The following is a 20,251-nucleotide window of genomic DNA, read 5'->3' on the forward strand; positions in this document are numbered from 1 at the left end:
GCCGCGCGGGGCACGGCGGCCGGCGGGGGGGTCTGCGTGCAGCCCGACGCGAAGGGAGCGGAGGGTGTCTGAATGCGGAAACGGGGCCCGACGCCAAAATGCCCCCGAGCCCATAGGCAGCCAGGGCCAAGGTGCCCCCCCGCCGGGGCCGGGAGGCGAGGCCTGCGCTCTGCCCTTGGCACGGCTCCGGCTCGCGGCCCTGCCAAGTTCCTCGTTCCTGGCGGGAGCCGCCCCGTGTCCTGCGGGGTTTCCTGGCTTCCCCAGGGCTCCATCCGGCAGGAGCAGGAGCAGGACGGGGCCCCAGCCCCACGGGCACAGAGCGGGCCCCGCCGCCACTGCCCCTTGCCAGGGTTTGGTTCGGATCGCACACGTGTGGCGTTCAGCCGTGCACCAGGCCGGGCGCTGGAGCGGGTCCATGGGACGGGCAACAGGCAGAGGTGGCAGGGAGTAAAGTGCAAGGCAGCTGGCCCGTGGAGCTGGAGCCAGGGAGCGTCCCCAAATGCCAATCCCTCGCCTGCCGGGGCAGGGGGTCCTAGACTCCCTCTGGGACCAGCTGCCCCTGCGCTGGCCCTGGCTCTTGGAGTGGCCGGGGACCGCCTGTAGTCCCGGGCCCGGCGCGGCTGCTTTGTGGTGAAGCTGTGACCTGGCCGCACTGGCTCCTTTGCTCCCCCGTGCTCCCCGGTTTGCCTGGAGCCCCCTGCGAGCTCTTGAGGGCTCTGTCTTGAGAGTGTACAGCACCGTGCACTGCAGGGTCCCAGCCCAGGAGCAGTGACACCGCCCCGCCTGGCCCGGGGGCCACAGGAGCAGTTGGTGCTAGCCCTGTGGGTGCCCTGGGGAGCTGCACCAAACCCCCCAGCTGGAAGGAAACTGGCACCGGGGCTGGCATGGATGCAGCTGCCAGGGCACTGCAGGACAGACAGCCCCTGCCTCTGCCCCTGCCAGCTGGAAGAAGCCCTCAGAGCTGGGCATGGCTCCTGTCCCAGCCAAAACTGGGCAGAGCGGGGGCTGCGCTCAGTAAATTGGAGCATGGGGAGATCTTGTCTCTCCCCAGAGGAAGGGGGCCCAGGGGCGACGGTGCTCGAGGCAGGAGGGGGAGCGGGGCCCTCACCCCTGGCGCTGGGGGAGGCGGCACCTGTCTGCCCCGGGGTGGAGGCAGGGAGTTGTTTGTGCTCCCTGGGCCCTCACCTGGGCCCAATCAGGTGAGCGATGGGAGGGCCTGCTGCATTTATCCCGTCGCTTCCTGGTCCTGTGCTCTGTGGATTTGCTCTGCGCCCTGTTTCCACACTGGGCACCATGGCCCAGCCGCCGCAGCTGCCACGGGCCTTAAAGCCCAAGCAGGGCTTGCCCCAGCACTACTACGAGGGCTTCCTGGAGAAGAAGGGACCCCGCGACAAGGTAGGGCTGTCCCTGCCGGGGCTGGCGACGCTTTGGCTGCAGACCTGGTGTCTCCCCAAGCACCCCCATGTCATGCCCTGTCCTTGCATGGAGAGACCCCCGGAGCGTGTGCCAGGGCTGGGAGCAGCCAGAGCCCAGGTCCCACCCCCTGGTGCTGGCCTCGATCCTGATCCTGCAGCGTATTGAATTTGCCTCTCCACGGGGCACGAATCCACCCCTGGAGGTGCTTGCTGTGAGGCACCAAGACCCCACTGGGCCTCTTACACAGCCCCTGCCCGGGACTCGGTTCCCCCTGGTTGGGATGGCTTGCTGGGGCCTCCCCGTCCTTGTAGCTCGATCCTGCTTCCCAGGGTTTGTTTAGAGGAAGTTGCTCGGGCTTGGCTTGCAAAGGGCTCGTGGGGCTGGACCGACCGGACCCAGCTTGTGCCTGCCCCCAGTCTGCTGCCCCCAGTCTGATCAGCCCGGTATGAACGCATCTGCCCACCCCTGTCCCTTTAGCTGGGTCAGGTTAAATCCACAGTGAGACCCCTGCATGTTGCCCAGGTCTTCACGCTCCTTCAGCCCGTGCTCGACCAGGGTAGCTGGGCAACCGGAGAGATCCCTGTGGGCTGTGCTGCCCTGGTGGGGGCCTGGGGTCCCTTCCCCGTGTACCTCCAAGGCCAATGTCCCTGGTGCCCTCAATGCCCTGCTTTGCCTGACTCCCCGCTCTCTTGGGATCTCCCTGATGCGCTCTGAGATCCCTGGGTCGGGGCTCGATGCAGTTGGGCCCTGGACTGACAGTCCTGGAGATGGAAATGCTCAGGGTAAACATGGGAACACAGCGCCCATGAAGGCACCTGTGTGTTGGCCTGGGCTAGGCTGTGTCCCTACCCCTGCTCTGGCTGGCTGGTGGGGTGGGGGGTGGTCCTCTGTGCCTGGCTGGGGGTCCGAGATTCCCCTGCAGGTGTCTGGGGGAAGCAGGCTGGGGCTTGGATGTAAATGGGGTTTCTGTTGGCCTTCACCCCCAGGCATGAACCCTACCAGGCAGGGGCCACGGCTGTGCCTGGGGGGAGATGGGAACAAAAGGGAGGTGTCTGTGTGGCTCCGGAGGGCTGGGGTGGGCAGCCCCTGCCCAGGGCCCCTGTTAATTGCATGCTAATTATGCAGAGTTTATACACAGCATCGCCCCCCTGCCCCCTTGCATCTCCCAGGGGCTGGCGGAGGAATGAGGCTGCTTTAGCTCCATCTTGCAGATGGGAAAACTGAGGCCCAAGGCAGGTAGTGACTTGCCCAGGGCACGCATCAAACCAGTGGCAGCATCAAGCTGAGACCTCAGGTTTCCCTCTCCCCCCACCCTCCAGATAGTCAAACCAGGGTGTCAGACTCGCATGTGTCCAGGACACTTAGGAAGCACAGCATCCGCTTGGGTGCATTGCTGCGTGTGATGTCCCAGGGCATGTAACCGCCTCCTGGAGGATTCAACCCCAGGACAAGCATGATGTTGGCATGCATGCAGCCAGGCGGAGGGCAGCTGTCATGGCATGGTCATGCCATGTTAGAGCCCAAGTCTACATGCTCCTGGCGTGGGGGAGCTGGGTGCCCAGCAGTGCAAGGGGCAGTGTGGCAGGGCCTGTATTTTGGGTCACAACATTTGACTGTTGCTGGCAGGCCAAGAACAATCGAACCCTTCATTCCTCCCCCCACATGCCCATGGCTGCGTGGCTGGGCTATGATAGCTGCCCCCCTCCCCATGGGGCTCAGAGCTGCCTCGGGTCTGGGAGCTGCTGCATGGAGCCAGGGAACCAGCCCCTCCCTGCGTCTGAGTCCCAGGGGGCACAGCAGGCCTCATCCCACTGCTCCTGCCTCCACATCCCACCTGGAGATGGTGCCAGCAGAGTAGCCCCCAGAGAGACCCAGGTGCCCCCAGGCAGGAGTGGGGGTAGCAGAAAGCAGGGCTGGGCCAGGAGGAGGATGGCACCTTTCTTCCACAGATGCCCTGGAGAGCCGATCCCAGGGCTCTGGGCCAAGCCTGAGCAAGAGCCCATGGGCCAGGGGCACATCTGTAGAGCCATAACCAGTGCCCGCAGGCTGGGTGACTGCCGGGGGGCTCGGTACCAGGCTCTCACGCCCCTGTGCTTTGCCCTCAGGACTACAAGCGGTACTGGACCGGGCTACGGGGGCGCACGCTGCACTTCTACCACAACACTCGGGATGTACAGGTATGTAGGAGCTGGGCACCCCCAACAACGGCCCCCTGCACCCGAGTTGGGGAAGCCGCTTATGGGGAAAAAGCAGAAGGGATCAGTTCTGCTGGGGGCACAGAGCTGAGGGCTCCCAGCACCTCTCTGGATTGGCTCCATGTCCCTCTGGTGTCTCCAGCCCAGTCCTGGGAGGGTCCCTCACATGGGGGTTAGGGCTTGCCCATGGAAAGCAGCTGAGTCCTGGAGGACATGCACCCCTTCAGTCTCAAAAATAGTCCCAGTCCATAGGCTGGAGTGGGGGGTTGCTTCCTCCATGGACAAGAGGTCCATTGACCCCTCAGCCTTGTGGCTGGGAAGGCAGCAAGGGGACCGCTCCGTGCCAGTGGCTGGGGTGGCAGGAGTGTGGCACTGGCCTGGGCTGGATGGGAATCCAGCACCAAGGTCGGGGCATCACTCCCACCCTGTCCGAGGGGCACCAGGCAGGCAGCTCCTCCAGGGCCGGTGCCTGGGCCTCCCTGGAGCCATGTTCCCTTTGCAGTCTGTGGAGAAGATAGACCTGGATGGCTTCAAGTCCCTGACAGATGCTGGTGCCCAGAGTGGCCCTTGGGGTGGTGAGGAGAGTCTGGGGCTCAGCCTGAAGCTGCAGGGCCAGGAGGTGAAGCTGAAGGTGCGTCTCCTCCTGCCGCTGCCCCTGTGCAGTCGCCACAGCTGCCCTGTCCTGGCTGGGCAAAGCCAGCCCTGAGGGTATGTGGCCAGTGCTTGCTGGCTCTGTCCTCAGAGATGTGGTTGCTTTTCAGGCTGAGAACCTGGAGTCCCGGGAGATGTGGAAAGGATTCATCCTTACCATCATGGAGGTAGGGCCCCAGGCACCCCCAGCCAGGTGTGCCGGCCCCACTGCCGTGCCGCATCCAGCCTCATGTGCCCTTCTGCTGGCAGAGCCCATGCCCTTTGCATAGCTCCTCTATGCGTGCATGCTCCTTGCACACCCAGCCCTTTGCACACCAGCTGCACACCCCTCCTTTCATCCCCTCTGCAGCCACACACTCCATGCACACATGCCCACATGCCCAGCCAACATGCATGTTGTCTAGCTCGGCCTCTCCCCACCCTGGATGCCTCTGGGCCCCATGAAACCTGCTACCCTTCACAGAGAGCTTGACCCCTGGGAAGCAGCTGCCCCCTGGCACCTAGAGCCCTGCCCTCCTGGCTGGCTGAGCGGGAACAGGATGTGGCAGCCCTGGGCACCTCCTGAGACTGATCCAGGGATGGCAGAGAGAGTGGGTGTCAAGCGAGGGCCGTCAGGGGCTTCGGCTGCATTGGGAGGGACTTGGAGCATGTTGTCTCTGCCCTGCAGATGAAGGTGCCCTCTAACCTGACCTTGCTGCCTGGGCACCTATACATGATGTCCGAAGCCCTTGCCAAGGAGCAGGAGCGACGGGCCCAGCTTAGCCTTTCTGAGAGCAGCGCCCTGTCCAGCCTGGGTCCCATGGAGCAGGAGATGCCGGAGTAAGTGTGCTGCGGTGGGGGTTGCTGTGGGCTGGGGGGTCTGCATCTGTGGCAGGTTTCTGTGGCCAACTGTGCTCCAGGCGGTGACATGCCTGGTCCCACGTATGACCACTGCTGAGTCCAGCCCCGACAACCAGGTGCCCAGTCCCTGCAGCCAAACTGGAGCTGGAATTCAGCACAAGTCCAGAGCAGGGCTTGAACCCACATCCCTGAAGCCACCAGCCCCTGCTGTGCCCTATGTGCCCCCCAGGCATTTAATGGGTTGTCTCCTTTGCCCCGCACTTGCCAGGTGCTTTTTCAAGGTGTCCCGGACGGAGGCCCAGGTCCTGCTGGAGAAGAACCAGGACTGCGGCAACCTGCTGCTGCGCCCGGGGGGTGACGGGAAAAGCGTCTCGGTGACCACGCGTCAGATACTGAACGGGTGAGGGTGCGGGCCTGGGTCCCCCCTCACGCAGGGGAGGGGGACTGTCCTGGGTGGGGAGCGTGGGGCTGAGACTCCCTCCTACCAGGGTGACTGGGCCCAAGCATGCTGGGGGCTGGGGTAGGATGCTGGTGACCATGGGGCAGTGACACTGAGTTGTGGAGCCTGCTCACCTGTGCACTGTCTCTAGCACGCCGCTCATGAAGCACTACAGAGTGAACTGCCTGGACCAGGACTACATCATCGATGTGGAGCAGCCGGTGAGCGTGGCATGGGGAACAACAGGGGGAAGGGGGCTGTTTCTCTGCCTCATGCGGGGGTGCAGGATAGGGGCAGGGTGCCAGCCTTGGCAGACCAACCCCTTCCAATGCACGGAGCTGGGGAGCGAGGCCACCGACCGGCTTTGTGAGGTAGGACCTGGCTGCTTCTACCCCCGAGACCCAGGCCCCAAGCACCCGGGTTGCAGGAGAATCCCTTCTGCGCAGTCTGGTGATGGGCTCTCTCCTCTTGCCCACCCCGCCAGTACCGCTGCTCCTCGCTGGCCGACGTGGTGAATTACTTTGTCTTGAACACCAAGAACACGCTGGTGCCCCTGTGCCTGGACCAGGATTACTGCAAGGAGTTAGGTGGGTTTGCACAAGTGTGTGCCCCCCCGGCCCTGCCCACGCGTTGTGTGGCTCAAGGGCAGTGCCATGCACGTTGTGAGGTGCTGAGCTACGCCCCCAGCCCCTCTCCCCCTGCTCTCAGACCTAGAACAGGGCAAAACCTTGCCACTTTGGGACCAGGCTCTCTGTGATTTGGGGAGAAACTGCCTGATCCTTCCTGGAAAAACAGTGAAGGTTTAGCTCCTTTCCTCTGTTTGGAAATCAGCCCAGATCTCGAGGGAGAGGCCTGGCTATGCTGCGCGCTGGGCCCCTGTCCTGGGGGCAGGGGCTGGTCCAGATGCTTGTCCTGCTGTCCAGCATGGTGCCCTCATCTCAGCCCTCCTGTCTCTCTTGTCTGCTCTGCAGAGTTCGTGGACACCGACAAGGAGAATGGGGAGAGTGTCCGGACAGCACCTCTGCCCCGCATCCCGCATCGCGCCCCTGCACCAGCTCCTAAAGGTGACCGCAACACCCGCACTCACGTGCAGCTCAAGGCCTCGGTGCCCCCTGGGCATGGAGCTGTACAGGCCATTTGGCCCTCTTCCCTCCTACACTGGTCTGGCTGCTGCTGCCAGCTGGGAAGCCAGTGCTGCAAGCTTCTCTGCAGCAGTGCCCCACTGGCTGTCGGAACTATTGGCGGGTGCATTTTTGTCCTCTCTGCTTGTTGCACACTCTGTCACACCTGGCATGAGCTGTGCTGGGTCTAGCCCGCCTCGGCACATGTGCTTCCTGCACGCCACTTGCACTCTCCAAACACCTGTGCACTGGGGCTGAGCCTGATCGCTCCAGCCGGCCACGCAGCAGGTCCCCCTCCCTATTACATGTTGTATTCCCCTAAATGGTGCTAACTTTGTGCCCTCCCTGCTCCCCAGCAGGTGCGAAAGGGGGCACAGTGATGCCCCCCCAGTTCAAGAACCCTGTGGCAAAGCCTCTACCCCCTGTCCCAGCCCCAGACTCTGTGTACGAAGATCAATATGAAGACCAGACCTACGTGAATGACGAAGGTTAGATGGGATCTCAGCCCTCGGCGTAGTGAGGTGCTGTCCTGGGGGTGTCTCAGGGCTGTGCTGGGGGTGTCTCTCTCAACCCCCGTGAGCTACCAGGGCAAGCGATTTGTTCCTGAATGGGGCATAAGCCGGGGGGATGGGGCCACGTACCAGCGTGTGGGGAAGGGGGAGGAGGTTGGGGCTAGTGTCGGTTCTGTTCGCCCCCCTCCCCCAGCTCACACTATTGTCTTCTCCAGAAGTGGCCGAGATCAAGCAGATGAAGGCATCAAGGGGTGAGTGAGCCAGACATCCTGCCTGGCTGTGCATGGGGGGGTGCCAACCACGTGGGCATGCTCACAGCTGTGCCTTCCCCACTGCCACATCACACCCCCAGCCCAGGGCTCAGCCTGCCACAGGCCCAGGGCTGCCCTTGGCGCTGGCTTCAGAGGCAAGGTTGCACCCGAGCACCCTTTCGGTGAAGGTGGAGCCTGGCATTGCAGCCGCTGGATGGGGGCTGGAGAAGGCCCCTGGGCCTATGCAAGCGTCCTCCAGGAGCTGCCCCCAACCGGACAGAGCTCGGGGTGGGAGAAGGGAAGCCCCCTGGCCATGCCTTGGGGCAGGGGGATGCTGATGAGAGAAGAGAGGAGCATCCCCCTGGAGAGAGGGATCAGGGGGGCTGCCAGGCAGGGGGAAGGGAGAGCACAGGGGGCCTGGTGCCCCCCGACTCCTCCAGGCCACTGTGTCTGACCCCGGGGTGGTTGGTCCCAGGTTGTGCTTGACCCCTCTGCCCGGGGCGCTGGGGATGGCAGTGGGGGGCACTGAGCAGTGCTGCTGCAGCCAGTCTCCCCCCTTTGTTCCTGCAGATGGGACACAAAGGCAGGCAGGCACCATAAGGGTGATCTGGGAAGGGGGCAGCTCAGACAAAGACCCCCCTGCCCAGTCCAGCAGCCTCCCCAGGCCAGGTACAGCTCCCCCCACAATGGGTTGGGGACCTGCCTCACACCCTCCCCAGGCTCTCCCACCCTTCCCCCATCCCAGCTCCAGCCTGGGGCCCCTTTCCTGATCCATAGCCTCCTTCCTCTGCTCCCTCCAGACCCAGGACCAAGCCAGCTGAGGGGCAGGTCGAGGAACAGCACACCTAGAGCTGGCTGCAGCTGGGAGCTTCTGGAGGGAGGGATGGGCGGGAGCTGAGGACAAGGGGGAGCCATGCTGGATCCCCCGTGGTGAGGACCCTGGCATCCCAGACCCCTGTGAGACCGTAGGGGGAAACTGAGGCACGGAGCAGGGAAGTGGCTCTTGCAGCAGGTGGGTGTGCCTCTCTGACCCCTGCCCTCTCCCTTCCCAGACAGCAGAAGGTGCTGGGCACCACTGCCCAGCAAGCCCAGCGTCGCTCCCAGACCGTGGAAGGACGGCGGCAGCTTCCCCCACCCGGGTGCAGTGCCCATTGGCCCCTCTGCAGGTGAGAGCCTCTGGGCTGAGGGGGACCTGTCTGGGGCCAGCAGCTGTCCTAGGGCTTGCAGCCCGGCCAATACCTGGGGGCCAGGACACCTGGGTTCTTATCTCTTTTCTCTGGAGGGGAGCAGGGAGCAGGCTGGAGCAGGGGGCTGAGGCAGGGGGGGCGGAAGCTGAGGCTGGTACCCAGGGAAGGGCACAGACACCCAGACGCCTGGGTTCTGCACCCAGTCCTGCAGCACCTCCTCTCTTGCAGGCATGTCGGAGGAGCTGAGACAGAAGCTGCAGAAGCGACGTGCCATCCTCCCTGACTGAGCAGCTACAATGACTTCTGGTGCCGGCCCGACCCGCCACACCCCCCAGGCCCCTTGCCCCTCCTCCCTGGCTGCCCCTGCCCCTTGTTGGGATGCTTCAAGGGCAAAGCTGCCACGTCTGCTGCTTCATGCATCACAGTTAAGACCTAGGCCTGGTCTGCTCTATGTGGGGTCTGGCACCCCTCCCTTGAATTCTGTGTGTGTGTGTGTGTGTGTGTGTGTGTGTGTGTGTGTGTGTGTCAGGGCCAGCAGGTGCCAGGGGAGGGCAAATACTTCATAGGGGGTCCTTCTCTCTCCCCCTGCCAACCCATCCTTGCTGGGCTCCGACTGGCCCCAGCCCTGGGTGCGGGTGTCCCTGGCTGGGGTTACCCCCATTCCGCTTCTCAGCAGCCAGGGCAGGGGTGGAGGCAGGACAGAGGCTGGGCTGGGGATCATTTGCCTGGGCCCAGCTCTTTGCATGTTGGGTTTCAGCCCATTACAGAGCTGTCGCTGCCCCGTTTGCATAACCTTGGAGAACAAGGGCAGCACTGTTGTGTGAATGCAGGAGGTGACAGGGGTGGGAGGGGCATGGGGTAGGGCAGCAGATGGATGGGGAGGAGGGGGAACCCCTGACCCTGGGAGCAGAAAGTCTTTAGATGGTGTGAGACCCCAGGAGGGTTGGGGGAGTCCAGGACTGGGGCTGCACACCAGGAGCAAAGGGACCACAGGCTCCTGCCGGCCAGGATTTGGCTGCCTGGATTTTGAGCGCTCAGGGAGGAGCAGGGATACTGCAGCTGGACCCCAGCCTCCTGCCTGGTCCCCGCATTGCCCTTGATGGGCCCAGCTGCTGCCAGAGCAAGGAAAGCAGTGAGTGACACCAGCTGAGGGTCAGGCCTGTGATGCCCAGGGCCAGCTGGGCACCTACCCTGGGGCTGGGGCTCACTGGGACCAGCCCCTTCGCACGCATTGCTAATAAATGCACCGTTTGGCCCCTCTGCCTGGAATCACTGCTGGCCCTGACCGCTCACGGCTGGGCCAGGGGCTGGATGGGCAGAGCAGGGGCGCACCAGGGCGTGGGGCAGGGACTGGGTACCCGGATCTCACCTCTTAAAAGAGCTTTTCTTAGAAGAGCTGGGGATGTGGGGGCTCAGGGAGATGTACTGCGGGGGGAGCTGATTGATTTATTTTTGGCAGGGGTTGAGAACAGCCGCGTGTCCCAGCAGGACAATGCACATCAGGCCCTTTGTGCTCCGCAGAGGTGCCTGAGGGTTTGGGGCTGGCCTGTTCCCCCTTCCCACTCCTCCTGACTTGGGGGGTCCTTGCACCCCTCTGGAGGGAGAACAGGAGGACACACAGGTGTTGTACACCGGTGTAAACTAACCAAAAGCAGGAGCAGCTGATGGCAGCTATTACTACATCTTGCCCTGAGGTGGCTGGGACAATGAGCTAGGAGCTTGGTGCAGGCAGAGGCCACCTGCATGGGGGGAGTTGTCCCGCACTTCATTCTGCACTGGCTGAGAAGATGCACTTGGGGTCTGATGTGCAGGCTCCCGAGTCCCAGACCTCAACCAGAGCGCGAGTGCCACGGGCTTGTGTTGTCCATGGCAGCTCCTGACCTCTGCAAAAGGAACTGGCCCCCACTTGCCCTCCACGGCGCCAGCTATGAAAACTGCTGCCTGGCAGCCATGCCCTGCCCAGGGGCAGAGGTGAGGTACTGGGTCAGCCTGGACCCCCTCACTCACCGACACACCTCTCCACAAGCCTGGCTCAGAGACTGTCCAGCCCCAAGCCAGGCCTTTGCCCTCCAAGGAGTGTGGCTGTTAATTCATAGGAGCTAATTGTTGCTTAATGGACCGGTGGTGCACAGAGTTGTGGCCCCTCCAGCCATGCGGTGTGGCACCCCAGCGGGTTAGCCTCTAGGGGGAAGCGACTGCACCATGGCATGGTGCTGATGGGCAGGAGAGGGCTTGGATCTTTTCAACAGAGGCTTTCTACCGAGTTACGGGAGAGGTTAGATGTCCAGCGGCCAGGTGTAGGGCTCCCCAACCCATCACTGGGCATAAGCAGACCCCAAGCGAAGACCAGAGAAGAGGCAGCCCCAGCCACGGGCAGCGAGGAGAAAGATACTTTAATGTCACTTCCAGCCGGGAGCAGCACGACACACGGACACCATTCCCTCCCCTGGCCCACGCAGGGGGAACAAGGCGCCTACACCTACAGCGATCATTAAGGCCAAAGCATCGTGTCACAAGAGAGGCTAAGGGGTCTAAGAGCAGCCGTGTGCCAGGGGGTCACCTTTAAGAGTCGGGTTGTATGACTGCCAGAAAAAAACTGCCCTGCCCATTGCATCCAGCGGCCCAGGCTCCCGCTCCCGGGTCACGGCAAGGCGGTTGGTCGATGGCCCGCTTTGGCACAAGGCTGGCTCACGTGGTCCCCTGCTCTTAAAGGCAAGTGTGGCAGAGGTGGGGGGTGGCAGGCTCTGGTGGGTCAGTCTGGATACATTCAGAGAGCTATAGGTGCCGCAGCCCTCTCCTGCCCCCGTGCTGGGGTGTTGCCCCCCCCCAGCGCCAGCCCCTTCCCGGGACAGGGAGAGGAGAAGTCATGGAGTGTCTTTCCCACCAGAGGCTGGTTCTGGGGGGGCAGTGGGAGAACCCAGGCAATGCCCCAGTCCCACCGTGACGCTGGTCCCAGTCCCACGGTGTCTAGGTCAGGCTGGCGTTGGAGCTGCTGGTGGTGCTGTTCCGCTTCTGGAGGCTTTTGACAGAGCTGGGCACCTGCAGCCCCGAGTACACGTGGAAGCTGCCGCACCAGACCTGTGGGGAGAGCGCAGGCATGGTGACGGCAGGGCCCCCAGTACCTGCCCCACCAGATGTGGGGCAGGGCAGGGGACTGGGCTGCAGCTGGGAAGTTTGGGCAGCGGCATCCCTTGCCCTCGTCCCTACACAGGCAAGGGTCTTGCTGCCATTCAACCATGTTACATGCTCCCCAAGTCCTGGAGGGGGAGGATTACCTCCCATGCTGCAGCTGGGGAAACTGAGGCACAGAGCCAGGCTATGGCAGGAAGGAGCAAAGGTAGGGTCTGAACCCAGATATCCAGTATCCCAGCTCCCTTCCCCCTGCTTGCCCTTGTCCCGTGCACCACAATGAGCTGAGCACCAAACTACCAGACTGTTGTGGGAGCTGTGCCCGCTCCAACACAAGTGGACCCCCTGGTGCTGCGACCTTCTCCACAGCAGTGCCCTGACAACCCCTGCCAGCCAGCTAGATGCACCCTAGAGAGTTGCAGGGATACCTTGGGCTCAGCTCCCCGCTGCAGCCAACTAAAGCAGCACAAGAGAAGGGGTTAGTGACAGACCCCGCCGCACCTCACACCAGCAAGGAGAGATGCTGGATTAACCGCTCAACTGCTGGAAGGGCTACTGAGCAAGCACAAACCTTGCAACTGCTTGATCCTACCAGCTTTGCTGCTGCCCCCCACAGCAGTAGGCACCAAGCCACTTCCCCTAGCATCTGAAGCCACAGCAGTTCCTCCCCCAACTCCCCATCCAGTGAGTAATGCCTTACCATGAAAGCAGGAAGCACGGGCTGGGTAAATTTGGCCTTGAACGTATGGAGCAGCTGCTTGGTTTTTGCGTTGTAGAAGGACAGGAAGCCTGCAGGCAGAGAGGGGAAGAGAGGGGCAGTGTGAGGGTGGCACGTCACTCACTCTCCACCACCTCAGAGCTGCACAGCGCAGAGGGGGATCTGCCAAGGTCACTGCTGCAGCCCAGTTTGAGGCTGAGTCAGTGTGAGCAGGAACGCTGGGGCTGGCTGGGCAGCATGGCCCGCCGGGGCTGTCCGTGTGCCCTGGGGGCTCATGCTGCTGCAGCTGCATGTGTCCATGCAAAGCCCTTGTGAGTGATCCCTGCACCAGGAGCACTTGTGCAAGCAGCCTCCTGCACTACTCTGTGCACTGTGGGTGTAGCTGAGCCCCCAGTCAGGACTAGCTCCCTCCCAGGCCAAAGGTGCCCTGCTGGAGCTGCCAGAAAGGCAGCCCAGGTGGCACCAGTCATGGAGACTGAGGTGCCCTTGACCCACGAGGGGGACCCCTATATGGGGAGGAAAGGGAGGAGTCTGCCCCAGCCCCACTGCAGAAGGGAAGAGGCTTTAGGGCCTGTCACATGAAAGCCACATTTACGTGTGTGTGCAAGCAGCACAGGAGGCAGCACACGCGCGCGCGCGCACACGCACACACACACACACACACACACACACACACACACAGAGCAAGACCTGGTTCCCTTCAGTTAGTGCACGCACACACACGGCAAGGTGCATTCCATCCAGCAAGGGGGAAGCAGGAACACACACACACACACACACACACAGAAGGATGGATTCCCTCCAGACACACGCATGCACACGAACGTGTGCACACGCACACATGCACACAGATAGAGCAGGGCTTGTTCCCTTCACTGCACACTAAAAGCAAGACACAGTCCCCTTCAGTAAGTGTCCACAGGCAGGTGCACACGCACACACACACACACACACACACAGAGCAAGGTGCACTCCACCCAGCGAGAGGAAAGCATGAACATGCACGTGAACATGTGCACACCCACACGTGTGTACACACACAGCAGGGCTTGTTCCCTTCCCCCCCACACACAACAGGACACATCCCCCTCAGCTGGGACACCCCCTCCCCTCCCACCCTGGCACCTTCGTGGAAGTTGCAGTAGACGCCGATGCAGTCGGGCACAGGCACATCCAGCACCTTGGCCTTGTTGTTGTGCTTGGCGGTGAAGCTGACCTGCAGCCAGTTGTTGAGGTGGAGGCACCAGGAGGCGGAGGTCTTGCCCAGCTGGTCGAACTTGCCCAGGCTGCGGTAGGCCACCCCCACGCCGAAGGCCTTGCTGTCCCGGTCGTACTTCACCTCCCAATAGTGGTCGGCCCCATCGATGAGGGTGTCACCTATGGGGCCACAGGTGGAGCGAGCAGGGTGTTCTCAGCCGGGGCCAGCAAGGGCCCCTCGCCCCCAGAACGGATGACCCCATAGCCGCCTGCTCCGTGAAGGTGCCACTGGCCCCACATCCCACCACAGAGACCTCCCCACCCCAGATGGGCTCCTACCCAGCACGGTGTAGGACTCAGCGGTGAAACGGTCCCTGCCCCCACGTGCCGAGGGCATCCTCTTTGGAGATTGCACGCACCTGTGGATGGGCAAACAAGCAGCTGAGCTCCTTCCTTGTCGCCCTGCTCAGCTCCCCGCTAACGGTCAGCCAAAACCCTCGGGTCCCCTCAAGGATCGGACCCAGACCCCAAGCCCCCATAGAGGGGGCAAACATCACGGCAGCTCCCGGCTGCCCCGAGGAAGGCTGCTTCCTGGGTTGGAGCCCCCGTGCAGCAAGGGGCCCGGGTGCTACCTGGCGGGGGAGTTGACAGGCGATGCGGTGCGGCCCTTGCTGTCCTTCTCGCGTGCCTTGATGTCCTGCACCTTGCCACCCATGGCATCCCACTCCACGCTCAGCTCCTCCACCCGCAGGTTCTGGTGGCAGGTGCCGGCGTCCAGGCGGAACATGAACGCTGGGGATGGAGCAGGAGTCAGACGCAGGTGGCCCCCCTCCGCCCCCATCCTGGGGAGACCCTGGCTCCCAGCTCCCCTCACCCCACTGCACCCCTCTGTCCCAGCACCTCCAACCACGTGGATGCCCCCTTAACAACTGCTCCCATCCCAGCTCATCCCCAGCCCAGGGAGGGGTCCTCTCCCAGCCCCCTAAGCCCCAAACCAGCCCCGCAGCCTCTCCCACCCTTCATCTCTGAGGATCCCGCTATGCTGCCATGAGAGCAGGACCCCATGCACAGAGCCCCTCAGCATCCCCCCGCATGGACCCTGCCAGGACCCACCTCGGGTTTCTAAGGTGACTGGCTCGGAGAACTCGCCTGCCACGGCCTTGTTACAGGCCTTCACGCGGAAATTCATGTACTTCATGTCAAACTTCAGCCCTGTGGAGGCACCCAGAGTCACGGGGGCTGCTGGGAGCTCCATGGTCCCCCCTGGTCAGCCCCTACAGCCAGTGCCTGGCCCACAGTGCCTCCGGCTGCAGGACCTGGGAACATCCCTGCCCCATGCCGCACAGCCCCCTCTGGGCACCCCCGGCCCCTCACCGGAGAGGGTGTACTCAGTCTGCTTGATGCCCTCAATGACCATCCAGGGCTGGTCTTCCTTGACACGGGGCGGGCCTTCAAAGTTGGTCTTGCGATACTCCAGCACATAGTGGTCGATCTTGCTGTCCTCATCCGGCATCTTCCACACCAGCGTCACGCAGTTGTCGGCCACCAGCGACTCGGCCATGTCAATCTCGGGGGCGCTGGGGACTGTGAGTGTGAAAACGAGGGGATGAAGTCATGGCCCTGTGCCCTGTCCCCTGCTTCCACCCCCAGCCATGGCCCATGTCCTTCCCAACCCCAGCCCCACCCTAGCCTGGCTATCAGGTACGCCTTCCAGCCAGCCCCAGCGAGATGCCCACTTACCTGGGAGGAATTTGAGGGCCTGCAGCATGCAACGCTCCTGGGCAAAGTCCACCATAAGGTGGCTCATGTTGTCGCTCACCTTGGCCTTGAGTGAGAGCCGGAAGGCAGGGGCCATCGTCACACTGGGGATAGGGGCGGGGGGACACGGGTCAGAAGGGTCCCTTTCTCACATGTGATCCCCAGCAAAGGGCTTCCCCACCTCCGGGGCATTCAGGGCCTGCCCCCCTCACAGGACCCACAGGGCTTGGCATCAGCTTCCAACAGCTAGACCCCTTCCCTCCCCTCCAGGCTCCTCCAGCCAGGGGCCGGGGCGGTGGGGACAGACACACCAGCCCACGCTGGGTTAGTAAGCAGTGCAGCACAGCACAGCACCCGGCAGCGAAGGCAGGATCGTACCTATCCTTGATCTGCTTGGCAGCCTTCGAAGCACAGAGGAGAGAGAAAGGAGGACAAAAAGACAGAGAGAAGGAGAGGGTCAGAAGGGGCTGGCTGAGCTGGGTGTGCCTGCACATTGCCGTAGCCTGTGCTGCTAGCGAGCCCCATCACAGGCAAACCTGCTCAGCCACACAACCCCAGTCCCTCCTGTAGGGTAGGCAAGGCCCCTGTGGGGAAACTGAGGCACAGAGGGGTGAAGTGCGATCCCTGTGTCAGCAGCAGAGGCAGGAAGAGAACCCAGGAGTCCTGACTCCCATCTCCATAGCCAGCCACAAAGCAACAGGCCCCATCCAGCAGCTAGATAACAATTAGTGATTCTCTCTCCTTCGAGCCCCACCCAGGCCTCCAGCCCGACCCGTTTCCAGCAGCCTCTAAGTTGGTGTCACCAGAGCTGCCATCCCCTCCGCACCCCAAGGCAGGGGTGTCTGATCCCTCGTGGTGTTAACCTGCAGGACTCCCTGGCACCAGACAGCACAGAGGCAAGCAGCTTAGTAAGAGCCAAGTGAGGTGTCCCCAGGAAAGTGCAGCCTCCACAGAAACAAGGCTGAGTCACCACCATGCTCCAGGGCAGCCAGGACAGGTCAGGAAGGAACCTGCTCCCTGGCATGTGCTAAGGCAGGGAAGGTGAAGTGTCAGTCTCCATCCACAGCACCTGCTGTGGGAGGCTGGAGCAGGGGGTTGCTGTAGCAGCCTGGCAGGCATCCCTGGAGGCAAGGAGGAGAAGCCTGCAGCGCAGCTGCCCTCGGTGCCACCTCGGACAGCACAAACCTTGTGCACCCTTCGTGTTGTGCACCCTACGGAGCCACATCCAAGGGCAGATCCCCTCCATTTCTGCTCCACCTAAGCTTTAAAACCAACTGCCTGGCAGGGCAGCAGCATTTCTCTTCAGGCAGCGTGGAGGAAGTCCATCAACCTCCTGTCTCACTATAAGAGACCTGATTCCTACTAATCTCAGCTGCCAATATGACCCTCTCTCCTTTTAACAGTCCTGATTCATCAACTATCCTTGCTGTTGCAGGGCCCGTGTCTTGTTAGCCATTCCCAGTAGCATCTCTCTCCTGCTTCACAGCCCTAAAGGCTGCTTTTAGCTCTAGCTAAAAAGCTTAACTCAGGAGTGGTAACCTGTGCTCAGGTGAACACTAGCTCAAGCATGGAGCTGGCTGCCAGGGAAGCGTTGGGTGCACTGTCAAGATGCTGAAGGTGAGACTGTTTCACAGATCTGAATGAGAAATGTGCAGTGAACTCTAAAGAGCATAACGATAAAAAAAACAGGATCTTTCACTACTTTGTTGTGATTTTAAAACTTAATGTAGCAGTAGGTAACCATCAGCCCTTCTGGATCATGGTACATGTGGGAGAGGTCACCCAGACCTTCAATGCATACACCTAGGCAGGAGTATGGAGGAGCGGAGGCTGCCCAGACTTTCCGTCGCCCCTTAGACCATCGAGACAGAAACCAAAGGCCAGACGGAGTTTGGATGTTCGGTGCCTCGATGGCTGTAGTTACATGCGCATCCCAGAATCAAACCCAGGTTACCCGCATGGCAGGGGCAGATCCTACCACTGACCTGCAACAGCAGGAAACTCAACATATCATCTAGCAAAGGAGCAGCCATCCCAATGAGGTCATATTCATTTTTGCTTTGATTTTAAATGGAATAATATAGCCCTAGGGCCCGGCACATTAGTAAAGCTTCTCCTTTCTTTTTTACGTGGCGAAAAACGTGCGCTGTTATATGGGGCATTTCTTCACACCATCTGCACCCCTTTTTCGACATCTTAGCTCTGCCCACAGCAGTGCTGCATTGGTACGCACACGCTGGGGGTCCCCTAATGAGCCCCTGGACGTGGAATCTGTCCCTGTCTAGACCCGCAGCCCAAATGCATTGGCTTGTGGCTGGGGAATGGAGGCTCAAATGCTGCGCAGAGCCTCCAAAGATGGGATAGGAGATGTGGGCAGGGGCTGCCCTCTCCAGCTCCCTCACACAATGGTCAGGAAGGGACCACGTCTCCTCCTGTGCCCCGCTCCCAGCAGCATAGCTCCCCCCATCTCCTCCCACCCGCAGCAGGGCAGGCGCACCTGATGGAAGTCGTGGTTCTCGGCGCCCTGCAGCGTCTGGTTGGCCGTCTCCAGCAGCTCCTCGGAGCTCTCCAGCGCCTTGGTGCAGGCGGCCAGCTGGTTCTGGGGGACAGAGATAGTGAGGAGCCCGAGCGACGGGGTCTGGGGGGCCGGGGCTGGGGCAGGGGTCTCACCTGCAGCTCGTAGGTGCGGCTGGGCCGGGCCTGCTTGATCTTCATGAGCATGTTCTCCTTGAGCTCATCCAGCAGGGAGTAGAGAGTCTGGAACTCGCCCTCCAGGTCCTCCTGCACCTTGACGGAGTTGGCCTGGCCGAGGTAGACAAGGGCAGTTGTGAGGGCGCGACTGGGGCACCGCTGGCAGGGAACTCCACCCCCGAGGGAAAAAAACCTGTGGGTCAGGGCCGAGGTTGCCCTCATGCCAACACTGAGGGGAGTGCAGAGCAAGGTAGATGGCCGCACTGTGGGGCCGGACTGGCAGAAGAGGGGGTAGTCACAGTGCTGGGGGTGGGCAGCACCGTCCCGCAAGGGGAGGCAGTGGGGGCTTCTGTGCCAGTGCCGAGGGGCAAGTAGAGCAATCAGGCCCATGCCCCAGGCCAGGGCAGGGGGACGCCAGGGCAGCAGGGCCGCGCTACCTCCACATTCTGCAGCATCTGCTTGAGGGCGTAGATGAAGTTTTGGATCTCCTCGTTCTTCACGGCCAGTGTGGTGATGATCTTCCTCAGCGCCTCCTGCCCCAAGCACCCATGCCATCAGTGCCTGCCCAGCCCTGCCAGGCCCAGCCCAACCCCGAGACCTCCACACACAGCCTTGAATGCCCCACTTGCCTGGCGCCTATGTGCTCCTTCAGTGCCTCTGTCCAGCCCCCCCAACCCGGCCTGTCCCAGTTTCCTAGGGAAACCGAGGCATGGAGCGGCAAAGGGATTCACCCAAGGTCACAAAGTGAGTCGGTGCAGAGCCAGGGATGGAACCCAGGAGACCCGACTCCTCGTCCTCCCTCCCTCCTTAGGCCTTAAGATGCCCCATTTCACTCCCTCTTCCCTGCTCCCCATGCTGCTCCTTCTCTCTGCCCTGAGTCCCATGCCCATGTCATGGGCCCGGCCTTCCTGGGTAGGGAGGGGGTGACAAGGGCCCGTGAGCCAATGCTGACAGCCCCAGAGGTGGAAGCTGCTGCATAAATACCAAGCCTTAGTGTTGTCCTATAGCCTGGCAAACGTGTCCATCTCCCCAGGTCGCAGGCAGGGGAGCTAATGGGCACCGGGCACTGGCTGACACTCTGACCTATTGTCACCTTTGGTCCTGGCTGATGCTCTGGAGACCCAGGAGATGTTCTCATCCCTGCACTGGCCCTGTGGGGCAGATCCGGATCAGTCTCTTTCCTCCCTCTCTGCCTCGGTTTCCCCATTTTGCCAGCCGTGTCCAGCTAGCCTCTCTGTCCCTGGCACACCAGACCCTGAGCTGCCTAGCCTTTATATTACAGCAGTGCAAACACAGAGAGCAGCTCCAGCCAGGCTGAGGCCACACAGAGCTCACGGCAGGATCGGGGCCGAGTCCTGCCACCAGCGCTGCATTGGCTGAAAACCTACCCCCGGCCACAGACACAACGCCGCTCGTCAGGGGTCTGCATCACCGACGAAGAACAACCGCTCAAATCCCCGCTGCTGCCCACAGCGCTGAGTCACTCCCCACCAATGGGGGCAGGGGCACAGGTGGGGAAACTGAGGCACGTGGCAGGGCCCTACCACCCCGAGGTCACAAGGCTCCTGACCCTGGATCCTTGCTCCCTGCCCCCAAACCCATCCACCCGCCTCCAGTGCCGGCATCCAGCTCCAAGGCCCTCGCAAAGCCAGGGAGCGAACGCAGGAGTCCGGTTTCAGCGCTGCGAGATGCTCCGAGCCCCTCGGCAGCGGTGGCCTTCGGGTCATTGGGGTCCTGGGCAAGAGAGTCCTTTGGGGCCCCTCGGAGGCTTCATTTTGGTGACCGATAAGCAAGTCGGACATCTGCGACTTCAAGCAGCAAGGTGTATGCAACTCAGGTAAATATTAACCCACCACCATTGCATCGTGGATCTTTTTAATGATCTTTGGGGGGGGGATTAGAGAAACAGCCCAGTGTTAAAATGCAAATAAAGCCACTTCCTTGCAAAAACTTCACTCCCCCTCCCCCCACAAAGAAAACTGTTGCAAAATTTTGGGGGGGGGACCCTAAAGTGTGGGGCTGTTTGCCCTGCCCTAGGGCTGCTCCTGCCCCCGCGGACCCCACCCTGGGCCTGGGGCGGTGCGGCCACATCAGGTCCGCGCTGCCCCGCCTTTGTTGTCGGCGGGGGGGCGGGGAGGGAGCCGGG

At 62.1% G+C, this 20,251-nt stretch overlaps 2 protein-coding genes across 8 annotated transcripts; one reads left to right on the plus strand and one right to left on the minus strand.

The window, feature by feature from the left end:
• The first annotated feature begins 1,179 nt into the window (after nucleotides 1–1,179).
• Nucleotides 1,180–9,887, plus strand: STAP2 (signal transducing adaptor family member 2). 3 transcript variants are annotated; one of them, XM_025196518.1, is made up of 13 exons: nucleotides 1,181–1,395; nucleotides 3,522–3,593; nucleotides 4,114–4,242; nucleotides 4,373–4,429; nucleotides 4,930–5,081; nucleotides 5,371–5,502; nucleotides 5,693–5,762; nucleotides 6,026–6,128; nucleotides 6,513–6,605; nucleotides 7,022–7,150; nucleotides 7,390–7,425; nucleotides 8,478–8,591; nucleotides 8,841–9,887. In XM_025196518.1, exons 1-13 carry the CDS (start codon nucleotides 1,207–1,209, stop codon nucleotides 8,897–8,899), a joined length of 1,335 nt encoding a protein of 444 aa, XP_025052303.1. In that variant the 5' UTR covers nucleotides 1,181–1,206; the 3' UTR covers nucleotides 8,900–9,887. The 3 variants fall into 3 exon arrangements, with proteins under 3 accessions (XP_025052304.1, XP_025052303.1, XP_006017565.2); XM_006017503.3 differs by having other exon boundaries at nucleotides 1,186–1,395; nucleotides 7,019–7,150; XM_025196519.1 differs by lacking the exon at nucleotides 4,114–4,242 and having other exon boundaries at nucleotides 1,180–1,395; nucleotides 7,019–7,150.
• A 900-nt stretch (nucleotides 9,888–10,787) lies between these two features.
• Nucleotides 10,788–20,062, minus strand: FSD1 (fibronectin type III and SPRY domain containing 1). Of its 5 annotated transcripts, none has more exons than XM_025196513.1 (13): nucleotides 19,716–20,061; nucleotides 18,543–18,638; nucleotides 18,085–18,216; nucleotides 17,912–18,013; nucleotides 15,793–15,803; nucleotides 15,397–15,518; nucleotides 15,031–15,240; nucleotides 14,770–14,868; nucleotides 14,289–14,448; nucleotides 13,996–14,075; nucleotides 13,585–13,836; nucleotides 12,442–12,530; nucleotides 10,788–11,690 (listed from the first exon to the last, which is right to left on the minus strand). In XM_025196513.1, exons 1-13 carry the CDS (start codon nucleotides 19,905–19,907, stop codon nucleotides 11,580–11,582), a joined length of 1,656 nt encoding a protein of 551 aa, XP_025052298.1. In that variant the 5' UTR covers nucleotides 19,908–20,061; the 3' UTR covers nucleotides 10,788–11,579. The 5 variants fall into 5 exon arrangements, with proteins under 5 accessions (XP_025052298.1, XP_025052297.1, XP_025052301.1 ...); XM_025196512.1 differs by having other exon boundaries at nucleotides 15,793–15,815; XM_025196516.1 differs by having other exon boundaries at nucleotides 15,793–15,815; nucleotides 19,959–19,985.
• Nucleotides 20,063–20,251: the final 189 nt, after the last annotated feature.

The sequence above is a fragment of the Alligator sinensis genome, unplaced genomic scaffold (assembly GCF_000455745.1).
Source record: "Alligator sinensis unplaced genomic scaffold, ASM45574v1 scaffold1295_1, whole genome shotgun sequence".
In the NCBI taxonomy this organism is placed as follows: domain Eukaryota; kingdom Metazoa; phylum Chordata; order Crocodylia; family Alligatoridae; genus Alligator; species Alligator sinensis.